The sequence below is a fragment of the Carassius carassius genome, chromosome 34, assembly GCF_963082965.1.
Source record: "Carassius carassius chromosome 34, fCarCar2.1, whole genome shotgun sequence".
NCBI classification, from domain to species: domain Eukaryota; kingdom Metazoa; phylum Chordata; class Actinopteri; order Cypriniformes; family Cyprinidae; genus Carassius; species Carassius carassius.
The window spans coordinates 12,250,851-12,270,272 of record NC_081788.1 but is presented as its reverse complement, the minus strand read 5'-3'; the positions used below and the strand labels follow the sequence as shown (position 1 = coordinate 12,270,272).

The 19,422-nt window shown below is 37.4% G+C and overlaps 1 protein-coding gene across 3 annotated transcripts; it reads right to left on the bottom strand.

The window, feature by feature from the left end:
* Positions 1–511: 511 nt before the first annotated feature.
* Positions 512–18,004, bottom strand: LOC132114412 (ras association domain-containing protein 2-like). Of its 3 annotated transcripts, none has more exons than XM_059522494.1 (10): positions 17,687–18,004; positions 6,792–6,875; positions 6,362–6,437; positions 5,799–5,950; positions 3,909–4,024; positions 3,690–3,832; positions 3,436–3,589; positions 2,537–2,658; positions 2,345–2,442; positions 512–1,119 (listed from the first exon to the last, which is right to left on the bottom strand). In XM_059522494.1, the coding sequence occupies exons 2-10, from the start codon at positions 6,842–6,844 to the stop codon at positions 1,050–1,052; spliced, it is 984 nt and encodes a 327-aa protein (XP_059378477.1). In that variant the 5' UTR covers positions 6,845–6,875; positions 17,687–18,004; the 3' UTR covers positions 512–1,049. The 3 variants fall into 3 exon arrangements, with proteins under 3 accessions (XP_059378477.1, XP_059378478.1, XP_059378476.1); XM_059522495.1 differs by having other exon boundaries at positions 17,693–18,004; XM_059522493.1 differs by lacking the exon at positions 17,687–18,004 and adding an exon at positions 9,493–9,649.
* Between the last annotated feature and the right edge of the window lie 1,418 nt (positions 18,005–19,422).

The following is a 19,422-nucleotide window of genomic DNA, read 5'->3' as shown; positions in this document are numbered from 1 at the left end:
GGACCATTTTAATATTTACTGTGGTTCTCAGAAGCAGAAGCCATTATATAGTTGGGTAAACATCTATAGTGATGGACTCAAAAAAGAATATGTGTCAAAAGCAAAATATATTTGTGTTGAAAAAGATACATGTAATTATATATAAAACGTCTCAACACTGACATGCTCAAATTCATACAAGTAACAAATGCATTTGTTAAGTGCGAATAAAACAGCTTTTCAAATTTTCTGATGATAATATTTTATTTAAACATAATTATCACCATATTCTCAGTTTTACAATCAGTATCATATAAACACGCCAGATAAAATGTCAGAAGTATGACAACACAGTCATAGGTGCGAATGAGAGTCTAAATGTAAAAGGAAAATATGAAGCTCTTTCGTAGCAACTACAGCCATGCTGCACTCTTCAGATACCCAAACATTCATACTAGCAAAACTGACCCAATCAAACATCCCAAACAATATTAACATATTCAGTCGCAACAATCCCTTGTGCTGCTTCGCTCCGTTTTCAATCATCTTTAAATTCACAGTCTTTTACTTCGCTTCTCACCATTCTGGTACAGAGATTTCTTATCACTGTCTAAAAGAGACGTTGGTCAAATGGAGTTGTGATCAGACTGTAATGGTACAACAGGTTGGCTCAGACTGCATATATATTCTCAAAACATGCAACATGTGAAGTGATCAGTCAGTTATCACCCTTTTTAATGAGTTAAACCAAACAAATAATACTTAAGTTGTAAGCATTTATCTTTGTTACTTTGTGCTTCTTCTAATAATTGCTCTTTCCAGTGATCACTGGATGATGAAATTCCCTGGTTTAGTTGAATGTGCTTTTATATTATTGTACCTGCATGTGATTCCCTACAGCACCAACATATGTAGAGAAAAATATACAAAGATTTTTTATATAATAAGATGTACCATCCACTGGTCAGCATAAATCAATGCATATTAAGGATTAACAATCATCTAGGACAGAAGAGGCTGACTGAATTCTGTCTGGAAGTCCACTGATTGACATGAAGAGCAAGTGCTCGTCACATACAGGTGGAGCCCTCTGGAGAACACTGGAGCTGCTTCTCAATGGTACAACGCAGATACTTGTATCTATTCAGAAAGAGATGCATGGATAAATAAATCACAAAGAAGTTCATTTAAAAAGATTTTGACTGTGGCTGTTAATGCATCATTGCTTTGGAAGTCTCTTAGAAATGAAACCGATATTTTTCCCAGCCTGCTGCCCTTGAAGTCACAGTTTAGAATATATCTAGTGAAGGACTTGGGATTGTGTGTCTTGTTGTGCCATCAGCCAATTAGCATTGTCATGACATCCTTTTGTGTGGCGCTTGAGTCAGCAGTCACATGGCATTTAGCCTCAAAAGACCTGGCAGCAGATTTGAGAACCCATGACCCACAATGAGCAACAACAACAAGTTTCTAATCAAATATATATATATATATATATATATATATATATATATATATATATATATATATATATATATATATATATATATATATATATATATATATATATATTTTAGTGCAGGTTAAGATAAATGAAAATGAGACATTTTTGCATTGGCTATTAGCTGATATTCAACTCTACCCTAAAATAACATTACATTTTTTTTAAATAAACAATTAATAGCCTAATAATACAATCAAGTTGTAAACTGAAACGTATGTCATGTAGAATATTATGTGATAGTTCTTCTTCTTCAAAAAAAAAGGAAAAATAATTGTTGGTTAATTAATTTAATACTTAAAACATGCAGCCTTGTTATAATTACAAAAAAAAAACGAAAAAAAAAAAAAACGGATATAGGCAAGAGTTTCTCTGAAAAGGTTGAGGTTTTAAGACTTGAGAATTTAATACTCTGCCACGCCCCCCTAAAATGGCTAGTTTAAACATGCCCCCACATGTCACTATGTGGAAATATTTGTGTAATGGCGCCCAAATGTTCATGCAAAAAAAGAAAGCGTGGTTTCAGTAATCATAGTTAGTGTTGAAGCAGCCGTGACTTGCGGTTTTCGGCCAATCACAATGCACTGGGTCAGTTGCCCAATCAGAGCAGACTGTGCTTGTCAGAAGGAGGGACTGTATAGAAAATTACACGTTTAAGAGAGGCGGGACATAGAGGACCTACAATAATGTACAGTATTTGAAAAGTAATGTTTTTTTTAACATTAAAACATGTCAACATATTCTGTTACACCAAAATACACAAAAAAAAAAGATCTTTAAAAAACATCACATGACCCCTTTGACTGATTCAAAGCTTTCTGAACCCATGATTTCTCCCGTCTGCTTATGTAAGTTAGTTTTTACCTGCTTCTCAGCTTCTGCACCTCCCTGTCCTCCTCTTCCTTCAGTTTGATAATAAAACTCTGCAGCACAGGCATCTCAAATTTGATGTACTGCGCCACCTAGAGCAGTGGAGAGCAACTGCAGTCAGAATATCTTTGCATGTTTCAGCATCACAATTTCTAAGCAGATCGACCCTCCTTCACACACACTCACTTCATAGGGAATCTCCTCTCCCAGATCCTGCTCCATGAGAAAGATCTTGCAGACATGCTCACATGGTCCCTGAAGTATTCTCACTACTAACGGGTGGTCTGTACGCTTTAGCTGAACACGCTCTGAAATATATAACACGTTTTGTATATATACAACTAGATTAGATACAATTTTCTATAGAAAATGAAAAAATGTAAGCAGTATATAGGAGAGCAGAAAATGTAAGTGGTGACTAAATGTGTGCAAAACTGGTTAGCACCTCAATACTAGTGTTTTGTGGGAAGTTTCCAAAGAGTTGCTATCTGGTGGTTGAAATTTATGCATATGTGGTTGCATACTGGCCAACATTTAATATCATTAATATCCATCATAAGATTTCAGGTATTATGTCTGTAGCACAAATATCAATTTTAAAACTAAACTTTTTAATGCAATTAATTCCTGAGTTGAAATCTGAGGTACTGCTATATTAATTTTTTACTTTTGAATTGTAGTTTATCAGTTTTCCACAAAAATATGTAGAAAATTTGAATAACAAATATATTATAATTATTTCTGAAGTTTCGTTTGACACTAAAGACTGGAGTAATGCCTACTTAAAATTCAACTTTTCCATCTCAAAAAAAAAAAAAATGTATTTATATATATATATATATATATATATATATATTCAAATAGAAAGCAGTTATTTTATATACTTCTTTCATAAACATTAAAAAAATCTTAATTATTCCAAACGTCTGGTAGCAGTATAATAGTTGTTATTATTAGTGTACATTGATTCTAGCCTCCAACATTGTACAACAGTCATGTTGTTCTCTGTCCACTAGATGGAGATTCAGCGTTGCACAGTCAAGTCATTTATTAAATGGAAAAACTATAAGCAGACAGCAGCTGACCTCCGCTGGCATGAACCAGATAGAGGGCAAACTCATCTGGGCTGTTCTCGATCTTAAACTTATTCAGTAACACCCGCAGCACCTGTGGCGTGGTCATACAGCTGTTGATCCGTGCGTTAGTCACAGAACCATATGCAGGAGTGAACACAGACGTCTGAATAAAATAGAAAGAGGAACGAGAGACTGCATGACTGAGATCACTGAACATAAGGTCAAACAATCTCTCACACACACAGTGTTTCTTCTCAAGTTACTTTATGGTTGTAGAAGTGACCGTTGATGGAAAATCTGTGCCTTCTGATTCGCCGCTGGTCGCTAGGCGACCGTCTCCTGCCCCGTCTCAGTACTCCAGCATCACTTTTGGTTCTAAGAAGCTGAGCGGAGATGTCACACGCCTCTGCCATGAGAACAAAGCATGAGCCGGCAGAACAAGTCAGTTTCACATAGTGTATCTTTTTGAATGCAAGTTGTACCTTCTTCTTCTTCTTCTTCTTCATGGTCTTGTGATCTGCCGTTGCTCGATTGGTCCTCTGGGGGCGTCACTTCCATCTGAGGCGGAGTTTGAGGAGTCTGTTTCTGACCATCCTGACTGAAAAACAAGAAAAGAGGAACATAATTCTTCCACAACATAAAATCACAATCCACAGCAGAGCAAAAATTATCTGGCGTCAATCTTTGAGTGAACATTTTCCTGAACTTATTTTCACCCAAAAATGCACCTTATACGCTATATACATTTTTTGGTCTAATGCAAGTATGCATTATTTGATAGAAAAAATACAAACACATATATATATATGTATCTAGATTGCAATCATATTTCATGATCCTTCAGAAATCATTCTAATATGCTGATTTGGTGCTCAAGAAACATTTATTTTTTGTTAACAATAATGAAAAGTTCTGGCTCAATATTTTTGTGGAAACCATGAAACATTTTGGTTAACATTAAAGTGAAATAAATAAGCAACATTTAATCTTGCAATTTTTCATGCTGTAAGACACAAATCTTATTCAGTACTGAAATCCTAGACTCGGCCAAATGAATCTTATTATTTGTCCAAATAATGCAAAAACAACCAGGTACATGTTTATTCCAGTCATAATCTTTCTGTCATGCATGTGAACATACTGGAGTGGACTTAAAGTCAAATGATTCTGGGAACTGCTCGTTAAGATAACATAATAACATTCTGGCCTGTACGTGCTCAGTCCCTCAGCTCTTTCATTCTGTTTACTGACCCCCAGTAGGTGCTGAAAACAATATTAGCTCTGGAGCACTCAGAAATAAATAGTTCTTTTGAAATCACCATTTGGAACCATAAGGCAAAAACAGACAAGAGGAGATCAAAACCTTAAAACATCAGAAATTTGTGAATTATTTATAACACACAAGTCCAAACATTTCAGCAGAGGGAATGCCAAAAGCATGGTCACCGCAAGGATAGAGTTGCTATGGCAACAAACAATGCAGGCTCTCAGCTGTTATGATGTCAAGGTCACTTGAGTTTAAAGAAGGCTTATGAAAGAAATCTTGGTTTTTCTATGACAATGATAATGTTTGTATGCTACAGATGATAAGACATGCAGTAAGTACTGATATATAAACACTGATTTATCAGTCTTACACTACCTTTCAAAAGTTAGTGGTCATTAAGATGTTTTTTAAAGAAATTAATAATTTTGTTTAGCAAGAACACATTTAATTGATCAGAAGTGACAGTAACTTTCTATTCATCAAAATAATCCTAAAAACAAACTGCATCAATGTTTCCACAAAATATTAAGCAGCACAACTGTTTTCAACATTGATAATAATCAGAAATGTTTCTTGATCACCAAATATTCATATTAGAATGATTACTGAAAGATTATGTGACACTGAAGACTGAAGTAATGGCTGCTGAAAATTCAGCTTTGCATCAGAGAAATAAATTACATTTTAAAATATATCCAGAGAGAAAACGGTTATTTTAAATTGCAATAATATTTTAAAATATTACTCTTTTTACTTTTTTTTAATGCAAACTTAATGAGCATAAAAGACTTCTTTCAAAAACATTATCTTAACAAATGTTACCAACCTAAAATTTTTAAATGGTAGTGTATATTTACATAATAATTAATCTTATTTTCCAGTAAAAAAATAAAATAAAATAAAAACATCCTGAAACCAAGGTATATTCACTTGAGAAGCAAGATAACCTTCATTCAGTTTTCTTAGATTTGTGCTTAGTATACTGAATTTTGTCAGTGGACTTTCTTTCTGTCTTCATCAGTGTACAGCAGGTCCTCAATACCGCATCTATAGGAAGTTGATGAGCTCATTTAAATATATTTGTGTGTATGCGTCATTGTCTGACCTCTGGTTGTCTAGATTACACCCCGAGTGCCAGGAGGTAGAAGAGGGAGGAGGTTTGATTCGCTCATGGTCGTCCTGCATCTGAAGCCTGATTGGTCGACGCAAACCCCATGAGATATTGAGAAGTCCTTCAATGATCAGCTCCTCCTCTTCCTGCAGGCACAATACATACAGCATACATATATACTCAGACTTGAGTCTGTTACCTGACAAAAACAAGTGATGATACACAATGGACCTGAGTATTAGATTTAAATAACTTTTACTTTTAGAATAAATGAGACTGATAAATGATAAATACAGCATATCTAATATATAAGACATTTGGCACAGCCAGAGCACCTGAGCAAGCTGCATTTACACACACACACACACACACACACACACACACACACACACACACACACACACACACACACACACACACACACACACACACACACACACATCCCCTCCAGTCATAGACAGTTATTACTCCCCAGACAATAGTGAATAACTGAGAAAGCACACAAGGGGTCAACCGCTTCCCCACCTGCCACACGACGAGTGAAATCTCTTTCTCACCTCTCTGTGACGTAACTGCAGGTTCTTTCCTTCATAGTAGAGATTGTAGGTCTTTAAATGAGAGAGAATGCTGCTCCTGAGAAAGAACAAAGTTTGTTCAACAATTATTTTAATCTCTGATTATATATATATATATATATATATATATATATATATACACACACACACAAATGGTATTTAAATGTTGTGATTTTAATAATATTTTTTCAGTGTTTATGTTGTTAGAACAATTCATAATATCCATGTATTTAATTAGTTAGTAGCTTGTCAATGTAAAGTCAGCTGGTCATGGTGAAACAATAAAGGTTTGATCATCCGGTCTGGGTATTATTTTGCTGTAATAACAATCTGACTGTACATTATCGCTTATTATGCATTGTGAACAGATTATTACAGAACCGTATGAGTTTGGTGTAAGCTTTATACTCACTTGCTGATGAATTTATTCTCTCCGACCCGCACACCGTCATTCCTGTCATCCATTTTATCTTAGCCACGACTGCATGGAAGGACTCTAGAGAGACAGAGACAGAGGAACAGAGAAAGAGAGAGAGAGAAAGTTTCTAATTTTAACATTAAAGAATGAACTCTTCTGTATCTAGGTAAGAGCAAGAAGAGTGTAAGAGAATAACAAACTCTAACGCAGGCAAAATAAAGTATGCATATCTCACACTCACTAGATCGTGTGTTTTTTGATATCTCTTGACAAGAGACTGATGTTCTGTTCTATATCACACAAACCCATGTGATGCCGACATCTGCAAGTCCCAGCTGAAAGTAAACGATTCATGAGGATGTGATCAGAATAGACATGGAGCACATACTGGAATGAATGAGAGGATTGACACAGACAAAAACAGTTCAACACATTTAAAGACCCCATGAAATTCAAGTTCTGTGCCCTTTAGTCTATGTGTGTTAGCTTCGAATTCACCTACAGCAGTGGCTCTCAATACCAGTCCTCGCGTACCAACGCTCTGTACATTTTGTATGCATCTCTTATCACTTCAGACGTTTAATGCCCTGAGAAGAGGACTTCACACCATGATATTCTGCCATGATTCCAGTTCAAATGGAGCGTATATGTTCCATTCAAAGGGCATTAAAGTGTGAGGGACACAAATTTTAATTGTATTTATTTACAGAGGTCTATTATATCACACTTCTCACTTCTCTAGTAAGTTACATCTGTGTGTGAAGGTGTTTCAGACAGTGATGTTGTGCAAATCCGTAAATGAATGTTCCGAAATGAAGTAAACTTCAACGGATTTCCTGTGCTCAGGAAGCAGGGAGCAATAAACGCTGTGTAGGGACCATGACAATCTGAACACAGTTCATTCATCTTCTAACGAGCTGGTCGTCTGAGTTCAAACGTTTGTAATCAGTAAGATTTTATAAAAAATTTGTACTTTTATTCAGCAGTGGCACATAATATTGATCAAAAGTAAAAAAAAATAAAAAAAAGAAGTCACAGTAAAAATTCTATTTCAAATAAATGCTGCTCTTTTAAACATTCTATATCTGAAAAAAGGCATCGTGTTTTCCACAAAAATATTAATCAGCACAAAATGTTTTCAACTTTGATGAACAGCAAATCAGAACATTATAATGACTGCTGAAGGATCATGTGACACTGAAGACTGAGTAATGGCTGCTCAAAACTCAAGTTTTTCCATCACAGGAGTAAACTACATTTAAAAAAAAATAAAAATAAAAATTGATGAGTAAAAGATACTTCAAAAACATAAATTCTTACCAACCCAAAACATTTAAACAGCAGTGTATGCTAACACACTTCTTAGATTCACTTTTAGCAACTATTAGCATTTAAAATTTGTCTTTCTCAATTGATGAGTCATGTTGCACTACAGTTTTTTGTCCAATCAAATGATATCTAGAATGCCCCGCCCCCCCCAAACAGACACTTTAGTTTTTATCAGACTGCTTATGACTGATGCTCCATCATAATGATCAATATTTTTATGTTTTTAGGAATGTCATTGATTGAAATACAATCACTGCTGTAGGATAATAAAGCACGTTCCTTGTGATTCATTACAGATGAAACCAGAGACGGAAGACATTTTTAATATGTAATTCATTCATAATCATTAGTTCCTTAAAAGCAACAGAAATGCTCACACAGAGAATTAAAACACATGAGAGATATTCAGTTTAAATTCTTTATCACATTGTGAATTGTTTAAAGTAAACACATATACTCATGTTTGGAGGTTCCCCTGGCACAATACAGACTGCTCTACTTACGGCTTCCTTCCTCACCAGCTGGAAAGGCTTTACAGAAGCTTTCGGAGACAGGGACAGGTGCACTGTAACCCCGCTGTTACAACTACTCCTAGCCGTTGCTGTTTTATTGTATCTTATTCAAAACATTCAGTATAAAACTGTCATGCCAACAAAACTGAAATGAATAGGTGTCAAACCACATCTAACTTTAATAAAACAAGCTTTTTTTAAAGATACTTTTTCACACTGAACCTAATGTTAAAGGAACTGAAAGAGAGGAAATAGCAGTGGCTATCTGCCTAGTATACGGTTTCACAACTTTGTGAACCAGCGTTAAAGGGAAAATTCATCCAGAATGAAAATTCATCATTTACACACCCTTATATTGTTTCAAATATGTATGACTTTGTTTGTTTTGTGGAGCATATACATATATTTTTTTAAGAATGTTGGCAATTAAACCATTTTGTTTCCCACTGAAAAAAATATCATGGAAGTCAATGGGATCCAAAACAGTACAAACATTCTTTAAAATATCTTTGTGTGTGTGTGTGTGTGTGTGTGTTCCACAGTAAAAAGAAATGGATACAAATTAGGAAAGACATGAGGGTGAGTAAATCATGAGAGAATGTTCATTTTTGGGTCAACTATCTCTTTAAATGCAGAAAACAGTAATTTGTCCTCTGTATTACAAGATAAAATGATATACAAGTCACTTAAAAGAACAATTCCTGCATTTACTCCTCTTCATCTGAATTTAGACACTGATTTAAATACTGACATTTTCAACAGAACGAAGAGTAGTAGGCTACTTCCCATTTACTGTCTCACTATCCCACAGTATTTCCTGAACTAGATATAAGACTTAACTGAATGCACATTACCTTCTTTCGGTTGTAAATGTCTCTTTTACAGCTGATCGTCTGGTGGTGTTTAAATGCTAAACCAGTGCAGATTCCATGTGACTCTTCTAAACTCTTCCTCTCTGATATGCACAGCGGAAACTGACATGAGGCTTCAGACTTCCCCAGCGGTGGTTTCACAGCCTCCTCCTCCCTTTATCTGTCCGTGTCTGCCTCTCTCAAGTTCAGCACTGTCTTTATTCACACTGTCATTAATCATTATGAGCACTTAGAATCACTTTAGGAGAACTACTTAGTGTACAAGAGTCCAACACACATACAAATACATACAAACAGAGCACAGGTGTTCTACTGAGATCCCAAATGGAACCGGTAATGGCCTCAATCAGTCCCTGACAAAACTCCTTCACAATTACCCTTTCACAAGATCATTATCCCACGAGCAAACAATAGGGTCTCTCTCTTGTATGGGCATGTTTTCTTATCAACACTACCATCTCCTGACCCAGAGTTAGCTGTAGCTATTAGAGCATATGTGTGTGTGTGTGTGTTTGTGTGTGTAAGTGTGTGTGTAGCCCCTCCCAAGTCTTTCATACACACCACTCGCTGCGCTCAATCAGGAGATGATGAAATATTCAATACCAATTGACCCAGAGCAGCTTATTCTGACATTAATATTTCATATCCCAAATATAGTCCTGCCAGAACTACAGAAGCGCTATTAGTCTCTGATACAAATCCAAAAGTCATTGCCAGCAGATAATAGGCATCAGATGACAGGTGTTGATTAGATTATGGATCCATGATATATTGGTGCCAATGTTTAATGTGAATATCCATTTTTCATACTTAGCATTTAAAATGATTTATTTTGGTTTTTGATTATTGGTATATTATGTGTATCAGAATATATATGAATTTGCATGTACACTACCGTTTTAAATTTTGGGCTCAGTAGGATTTTTGCTGTTTTTAAAGAAATGTATATATATTTTTAATTCAGCAAGGATGTATTAAAATGAACAAAAGTGACAGGAAAGACATTAATAATATTAAAACGATTTCTATTTCAAATAAATGCTGTTCTTTGGAAGTTTCTATTCATCAAATAATCCAGATAAAAATGTATTAGTGTTTACAGAAAAATATTAAGCATAACAACTACTCAAAAACAACACTTGTCAACACCAAAGTAGTGTACAGTTACTACACACACACACTGGCCAAAATGTCAATCCAAGACGTGCTGAACAAGGAAAAGGGGAAGTCAAGAGAAAAAACATTTCACAATCTTAATCCTTCCTTTATTCAAGCTCTTCAGTTAAACGTTGGTTAGAGAAGAGAAATAAAGATAAAGAAAAAAAATCCAGTTTTTCAATGCAACATGACCTTGCTTCAGTCTCTGCAATGCTAAAGCCACTTTTTCACGCTTTTCACTTGAACAGCCATCAAACCACTTCAGCACCACGTTTCAAGAGTCATGTTCCACGCTTATGCAACTGTGCACTCTTGCATTAAATGTGTCCAGGGAGTCTATTAAAAACGAATGCAAAAGAGCATGAGAACTATTTTTTGGACTCATGTGACTATCCAATCTGCCAGTTCTCCAAAAGATCAACTCTGCATCTACAAAACTACCTAATTATGAATAATTACATATGTTTTTCAAACACAGACAGTCTGGTGGCTTGGCACTTGAGTTATACATGTGTCGGTGCTGGGAAGACTGTGGAAGTGGGACAGACAGGATGGAAGTGGTGGTTTATCCTGCTTTAGCATCCAAAACTAACCAAACTCTGTAGCTGGACATCTCTTTTTTGCATGTTTGCATGTTACTATTTAAGTAATAAATCTATCTAATTTCATATTTGTTCATGCTATTGTCTGTAATGACTTGAAACCAACAACAGCCACAGTTCCGTCCTTTCTCTTCCTTCCCATGGCTTGGAAGTTCCACCTTGTTGTGCCTCGGTCTTTAAGAGCCAGGCCAAGATCTCCGCTTGATGTTTCCTGGCCTACATCCATTCCCTCACCTCCCCCAACCAGCATCTCCTCAAAAACACTATAGCTCGGCTATTGTTTAAATTGCCACGGCAACTCTTCCTTTTCTTCTTCCTTCCCATGGTTCATGTGTTTAGAAGCTTGCACTGCCAGTTGTCAGAGTGTTTACTGATGGCTGCTGCTGTTTCTTAAACCCTCAAGAGTACGACAAAGAAGACAAAACACAGCTACTTCACAATCTACTTCATGGAAAATGTGATGACCACATCTGACTCAGATTCTTACTTGCAACTGAAACACAAAGGCTAATCTGGTAACGAGTAACTTACTTGGAACACCAAAAGAATCCACATTTATCAAAAAAAAAAAAAGTGGTTGTGGATGCAGTTGTTTAGTTTAGAAAAACGTTTTCCTCATGTTTGAGCTGTCTGAAGATGTTTCCTTGACTCACTCGAACTCGAATGTGTCACAGGCACCGCTGGCAGCTGTGAGGATCACTGTTCAACGGGATAGTTCACCCAAAAATAAAAAATCTGTTATCATTTATTCACTATCATGTCAATTTTTTGGTCTGTTTCTAACAAAGTTTTCATATGGCTCTAGAAGATTAGCAAGAAGTTAATGATTTGTAAGCACAACAATTAGTCCCGGTTCTGTATTTGTATCATATATATATATATATATATATATATATATATATATGCGAATCAACTTTTATGCTAATCAAGTTACTGTAAAAACGATAAAAGTGTGAAATAATATAATTTAAAAGAACTATTTTCTGTTTAATATATTTAAAAATACAATTTATTCCTGCTATGGCAAAGCAAAGCTGAATTTTCAGCAGCCACTAATCTTTAGTGTAACATGATCCTTCAGAAATCATTCTAATATGATTTACTGCTCAGTTAATGGAGAAATGGTTGTGCTGCTGCTTAAAGAAAGTGAGAAAACTGATCGTTTCCGTGAAGATTCTTTGATGAACAGAAAAAAAAATCTTTTGTAACATTATAAACTGTCACTTTTGATCAATTTAACGTGTCCATGATCATTGTACAGAAAAAAAAGCATGAACTCTTTTTGTGTTCCACATAAGAATGAAAGTCATACTGGTTTGGAACAACATGTGCATGAGTGCAGTGGCGGATTTAGCAAATTGGGGGCCCAAGGCGAAGGTATGTATGGGGCCCCCCCATCCGATTTTTAAAAAAGAGCGAAAAAAAAAAAAAGACTGAATTGTGGATAGGCAGGTAAAGCTAATCTACGGGGAAGTGAAGTTTGAAGAGGAGAAAAAAAAAACTTCCCCTTTGAACCCTGCATACACTTCTTTACTCCAAAATGAAGATGGAAAGCAGAGACCACACAAAGTGTAGCACTACACAAACTAATAGTCACGATTGAACCCAACAGATAACAGATAACAAAATTTGCCAAAATGCCAGGAAAACCAGCACTGTTTATTATTTTTATAAGAGCAAATTAACATAACCAGCAAGACAAGTAGTAAGGGTAAACCCCCACAAACAGCCATATACTTAGCAAATATTGCATTCTACAAACAAACCCATGTACAAGATACAGGATATTGTAAGTGAATTGACATTACATTTGAGATTGAACATTTCAAACATTCTACAAACAAACCTATGTACATGATAGTGTGTGTGTGTGTGTGAGAGAGAGAGGGCTGAAGTTGCAATTGCCATTGCATAAGCAGACCCATGTACAGGATACAGGGTATGACAGAAAGTGTGTGTGTGTGTGTGTGTCATTGTCTGAGTGAGTGAGTGAGTGTCTGTGAGTGAGTGTGAGTGTCTGAGTGAGTGAGTGAGTGAGTGTCTGTGAGTGAGTGTGAGTGTCTGAGTGAGTGAGTGTCTGTGAGTGAGTGTGAGTGTCTGAGTGAGTGAGTGTCTGTGAGTGAGTGTGAGTGTCTGAGTGAGTGTCTGTGAGTGTCTGAGTGAGTGAGTGTCTGTGAGTGAGTGTCTGTGAGTGAGTGTGAGTGTCTGAGTGAGTGAGTGTCTGTGAGTGAGTGTGAGTGTCTGAGTGAGTGAGTGTCTGTGAGTTTCTGAGTGAGTGTCTGTGAGTGAGTGTCTGTGAGTGTCTGAGTGAGTGTCTGTGAGTGTCTGTGAGTGAGTGTCTGTGAGTGTCTGTGAGTGAGTGTCTGTGAGTGAGTGAGTGAGTGTCTGTGAGTGTCTGAGTGAGTGAGTGTCTGTGAGTTTCTGAGTGAGTGTCTGAGTGAGTGAGTGAGTGTCTGTGAGTGTCTGAGTGAGTGAGTGTCTGTGAGTGTCTGAGTGAGTGAGTGTCTGTGAGTGTCTGAGTGAGTGAGTGTCTGAGTGAGTGAGTGTCTGTGAGTGTCTGAGTGAGTGTCTGAGTGAGTGAGTGAGTGTCTGTGAGTTTCTGAGTGAGTGTCTGTGAGTGAGTGTCTGTGAGTGTCTGAGTGAGTGTCTGAGTGAGTGAGTGAGTGAGTGTCTGTGAGTTTCTGAGTGAGTGTCTGTGAGTGAGTGTCTGTGAGTGTCTGAGTGAGTGACTGTGAGTGTCTGAGTGAGTGAGTGAGTGAGTGTCTGAGTGAGTGAGTGTCTGTGAGTGTCTGAGTGAGTGAGTGAGTGTCTGTGAGTTTCTGAGTGAGTGTCTGTGAGTGAGTGTCTGTGAGTGTCTGAGTGAGTGACTGTGAGTGTCTGAGTGAGTGAGTGAGTGAGTGTCTGAGTGAGTGAGTGTCTGTGAGTGTCTGAGTGAGTGAGTGTGAGTGTCTGAGTGAGCGAGTGTGTGAGTGAGTGAGTGAGTGAGTGTCTTTGAGTAAGTGAGTGAGTGTCTGAGTGAGCGAGTGTCAGTGAGTGAGTGTCTGAGTGAGTGAGTAAGTGAGTGAGTGAGTGTCTGAGTGAGTGAGTGAGTGAGTGAGTGAGTGTCTTTGAGTGAGTGAGTGAGTGAGTGAGTGAGTGAGTGAGTGAGAGTCTATGAGAGAGAAAAGAGAGATTGTTCTCCACATGACACACTTCTGACACATAGAGTCCTACTTGTTGACATTTTCTCACAGGTCTTCTCACCAACATGATGTGCAGATGTAGGAGCTGTACCTGTAAAATAATAATAATAATAAAAAACATTGTCACCAACTAACAAAATGGTCTATGAACAAAATGAGTGTGGGACAATTTTGTGGTCCAATAAAAGGTTGAGTCAATTACCTTAGCTATCCAGAAGTTAGTGATGGGCTTCTTTCTTCTATTATGAAGTGAAAGAATAACAAAAAACAACAGCAGTCAATCATTGGGATTAAGAAATAATTAGAATTTTTCTATTGTTAAATGATTACCTTCTCTATTTTGCGTCTCTGTCCCTTCCTTTCTCTCTTTCTCATCCCTCTGTTTCTTTTCCTCCTCATGCCTGTTTTTAGTCTTTCTCTCCCTTGTCTGTCTTTCTCTTCCTCTACTCCTTTTTCTGTTCTTCTCCTGCTCTTCTTTATTGACTGTGTTTGAGTGCTGAGTGTATCATCTGCTTTTGTCTCTGTCCCTTCTCTCCTCCTCCCTCTCTTCCTCCTCATGCCTTTTTTTGTCTTTCTCATCATGTTCATACTAATCTTACTCTGCGAGCCTTGGCCTCAGCAAATTTTCTAACTATGGAGTCTGTATCAACAGTTTCCACTATGTCATGTTCGATGGAAATGACAGCCAGGGATGACAGTCTTTCTTGGGACATAGATGAGCGCAGATATGTTTTCAGTCGTTTCAATGTAGAGAAACTTCTCTCACCTGATGCAACTGTAACAGGAAGAGTAAGCAAGAGCCGCAGGGCTATGCTAAGATTTGGATACAGATCTAGGAGATTCTCTTTGTATATGTAGTTAAGAACTTCCAATGGTGATGAGATGTGTGGGGGGAAAGACTTAACAGCACCTGTAATTTCCATTTTTAGGTCCCCTGCATCCACATCCTCCATTGCCTTCTCAAACCTGTTGCAGCATTCATCTAGATTGCCTGCCTGTATGGTGCTTTTCATTATATCAGTGGAGTAGAGAAATCCATACAACTTAAAGAAGTTCTCCATGTAGGAGAATCTCTCCCTAGTCTTGACCAGGGCAGTATCAACTAGGTGTAAGAAGAACTCTCTTCTGAAACGTTCCTCTGCAGTTGAAGTAGTCTCCTCTGTGCCCTCATAGTCAAACTGCCTTTTTGTTTTTTTCTGCCGAATGTCTGCCCAGATCATCTCCACCTCCATCTTCTCTGCAATTTCCCTGGCATCTATTTTGGCGGCATTGAATCCGTGCTCCCTGAAATCTTGGAGGAAGTCTATGACTGCAGAGATTTCCCTCTTCATGGTCTCAATGCTAATTAATATTTCATGTTTTTGAGTATTATAGCTCTGTGACCCTACCGCATGCAAGCTAGCAGTGACAAACAGGTAATCTGAAGAACTTTAAAAACACACGATGTACAAAAAAGGATTAAAACTTCTAACGTTATATGAGTTAGCCTAGATCAACACAGACATCAAGAATCGGCGTATGAATCTCAACAACGGTGACAATCAACAAAATAATCAGATAAAACTCTGAACATCACAAAACAAGTTACTAAAAAGTTGCAACAAAAACAACAGCAAAAATAAAAGCAGATAATAATAATAAAAGAAAATACTAAGGCAATTCAGCATAATTTATTCATGCTGCAATGCATGTTGGGAGATATTGATTGAGTTTTGATTGATGGCTCCCATCATGCACTGCACTTATATCCCCGTTGTTGAGATTCATATGCTGAATCTTGATGTCTGTGTATGTCTGAAAAATACAGTAGTTCAAACCTTTATTGTGCAAATTTTTTTTACAGATTCTTCAGATTATCACAACACGGATGGATCACATGCTGTAGAATCATAAGTCTACTACAATTAACTTAGTTTAAAAAAAAAAGGTAAATTTCACAGGGTTATTTTAAATTGTGTTGTTGTTGTTGTTTTTTTGCCCGTAAATTTAAGTCCCGTAAAACATAAAAGGTTGCCACCATTTTTTTTTCATGGTAAAATACATCAGCCACATCTGCCGTTTTTTTTTTTTTTACCGTAAATTTCACCGTTTTTACACTAACAGTAGAACTAGGCTAGGCGGTTGACTCACCAAATCCCCGTCATCGGTGTCAAAATGGCCATCACTGGACAACTCTTCCACCTCATCTGTGTCAACCTCGATAACTCTGTCGGTGACGGCGGGCAGCAACAACGTGATGTCCTCATTGTCTTGGTCAGCGTTATCCTCCTCCTCACCTAGCGCCACTTCACAGCTAACGTTAGCTGCTGCTGCTGCTGCTGTAATGTTAGCGCTTTGGATGTTGTTGTTCCAGTCTGTATTAGCAGCCGTAAAAAAGTGTGTCAACTTTGGCAGCGTTGCCAAATATTTATTGGCGTCTTTTCGCTTTTTTCTTTTAATTGACCCGCTTTCGTAACTTCTTTTCATTTTCCCGTTTTGATTTGCCTTGCGTCGTCTCTGTGTATTTCTCAGTCCTCCTGTCACTGACTGTGTGTTTATCTTTCGCGCCGCGCAGCGTTATGGACTAGTCCATTTCATTGTGAAAACAGGGGGTGTATGTGTAGGGACAGATAACCATGAACTGGACATTTTAACCACTACTTCAACGTTTCAACGTATTTCTTAAGAATATTAATAAAGTGTACCTTGCTTTTGAAGCATTCATGATGATAAGGGGCCTTTTCTTTTTTTTTTTTTTTTGAGGTTTGTTGGGGGCCCCCCTTCTACGACCGCTGGTAGGGGGCCCCAAGCAGCCGCCTACCTATGCCTCTATGTTAAGACCGCCACTGCATGAGTGAACAGTAACAGAATTGACATTTTTGGAAGAACTATTCTGGATAAACCAGGCTCGTTATGTAATCTGGCCCAATATAATGCCAGGAAAGTCATTTGAGCTCATAGTTACTTTCCCATTGCAAACACCGATATCTCACAGGGGACATAAACAACATAAATGTTAAACACTGTAGCATATTATTCTCTTGACAAGAGTCTACAGATGCTATTGTAATCTGAAGCCTGAATATTATATTACACTTCCAGTAAGACATTCTCAATGATTTGCAATGTACAACTGATCATATTACACGTTATGATACAAAGTTGCAAACGCATGCCAGCATAAAACAGCCACGGGCACATCAGCATCCAAGTCTGAACAAGTCGTGAGTAACAAACACGTATGAAAGCATGCACACAAACACCCACCCCTCTCTCCTTCGCAGATCTGTGCTCTCCAGATGCCCGATGTCCGTCGCTCAGATCAGATTCTGGAGGGTCCTTATCTGTGCTTTTATCCCTCCAGACGACACAAAACTGAACGAAGCCACCACCCGCGACGCTATGAACAAACCAAGGCTTCTCTCACTCCAACCCAAACCGAGCTCCTGTGCTCACATCGGGAACAATTGCAGTTTGAGGGGGGCGTTTGAAGAGGAGGAATACCCCATCTGCTGTTCCAGACCTCAGCTAGCGCAGCAGCCAATCACCGCTCCCGCAGACGCCCCTTTGTTCGCTCGCGCTGCTCCTTTAGCGCTGGACAGCGTGTGTAAGTTCGGGGGATCCCCAAAACAATAGCGCGCGGACGCTGAGGGCGACGGAGGAGGAGGAGGATCTGATAGGACGTGAAAGCACAGTTTCTCCCGTTTAATCCCCGTCGGTAACATTTGTGACTAAAATGTACAAAAAGACACAAACAGCTCTAAGAGTTTGTCTCTGAAAGATGATAATGCATTACACAAAAGCCTAAGTACATGTTTGGCACACATAATATTGTCATATTTCTATTATATGGTTAAAATTTCTTAAACTGTTCAATTGTTATAAATGTGTTATTAAAATCGTCAGACTTTTACACCTAACATTTTATAATGTCTCATTTCTTAAATGCTAAAATGAACTAACACTGAGCAATATATTCTTATAGCATTTATTAACCTTCTTAATGTTTATTACTAAAAAAATAATCACAGTGCATAATGATAACTCTTCCATCTTAAATTGTATATTAATAAACGATAAGATTAACATTAATTAGCTGCTGTAAAAGGTGTTAAAGTGTTGGTTCAACCAAAACACAACATACACCCTCTTACCCCAATTTTAAAGGCTTGAAGGGGCCAGGACAATTTTTTTATATAAGTCCGATTGGATTCATCTGAAAGAAGAAAGTCACCTAGGATGCTTTGAGGGTTAGTAAAACACAGGCTAATTTTCATTTTGGGGTGAACTAACCCTTTAGTTTTTCAAGCTACAGATGTAGTTAACTATTGTTAATGAATGAAACCTTATGCTAAAGTGTTAGCATTTAAACATGCCTACTTGACAAGGAAAAACACTAATATTTATAATAGTCTCAATGCATTGCACCTCTATTTTTAATATATATTTATATGGCTATTCAATGAGTAAAATCATATCTGCTCACTCCCTGAAATGTAAAAAGTTTTTAATTATTATTTAATAATTAAAACTACTAGTACGAAGGAAAAAGTAAAACATACTTTGATCATTTTGTAACATGTTTTTTTTTTTTTAGTTAGAGATTTGTTCTGTAGACATCTTCAGCATGAGACACTTCTTGTAGGTCTATCATTTATCATATTATTTGATTAGTTGATTAACTGTGTCCTTTATTAATATTCAAAAAGGGACCACAAAGAATAGACCTGGTGTTGTTGACAGCATCTCTTCACTTTCTTCTCTCTGCATCCCCCAAGACTGCATCTATTAACTGAGCCTGGTTGAGTTGTGTGCTTAATCATGTTAACTCCGATGGTTACGGTCATCACACACACACACACACACACACACACACACACGGTTGATGGGGGAGAAGCAGAGGTGAAAAACAGATATGTGTAACCTGATATACTTGATGAGTTTAACAGATCGGACAAAGATTTTACTGTCACCTTGCATACATAACTAGA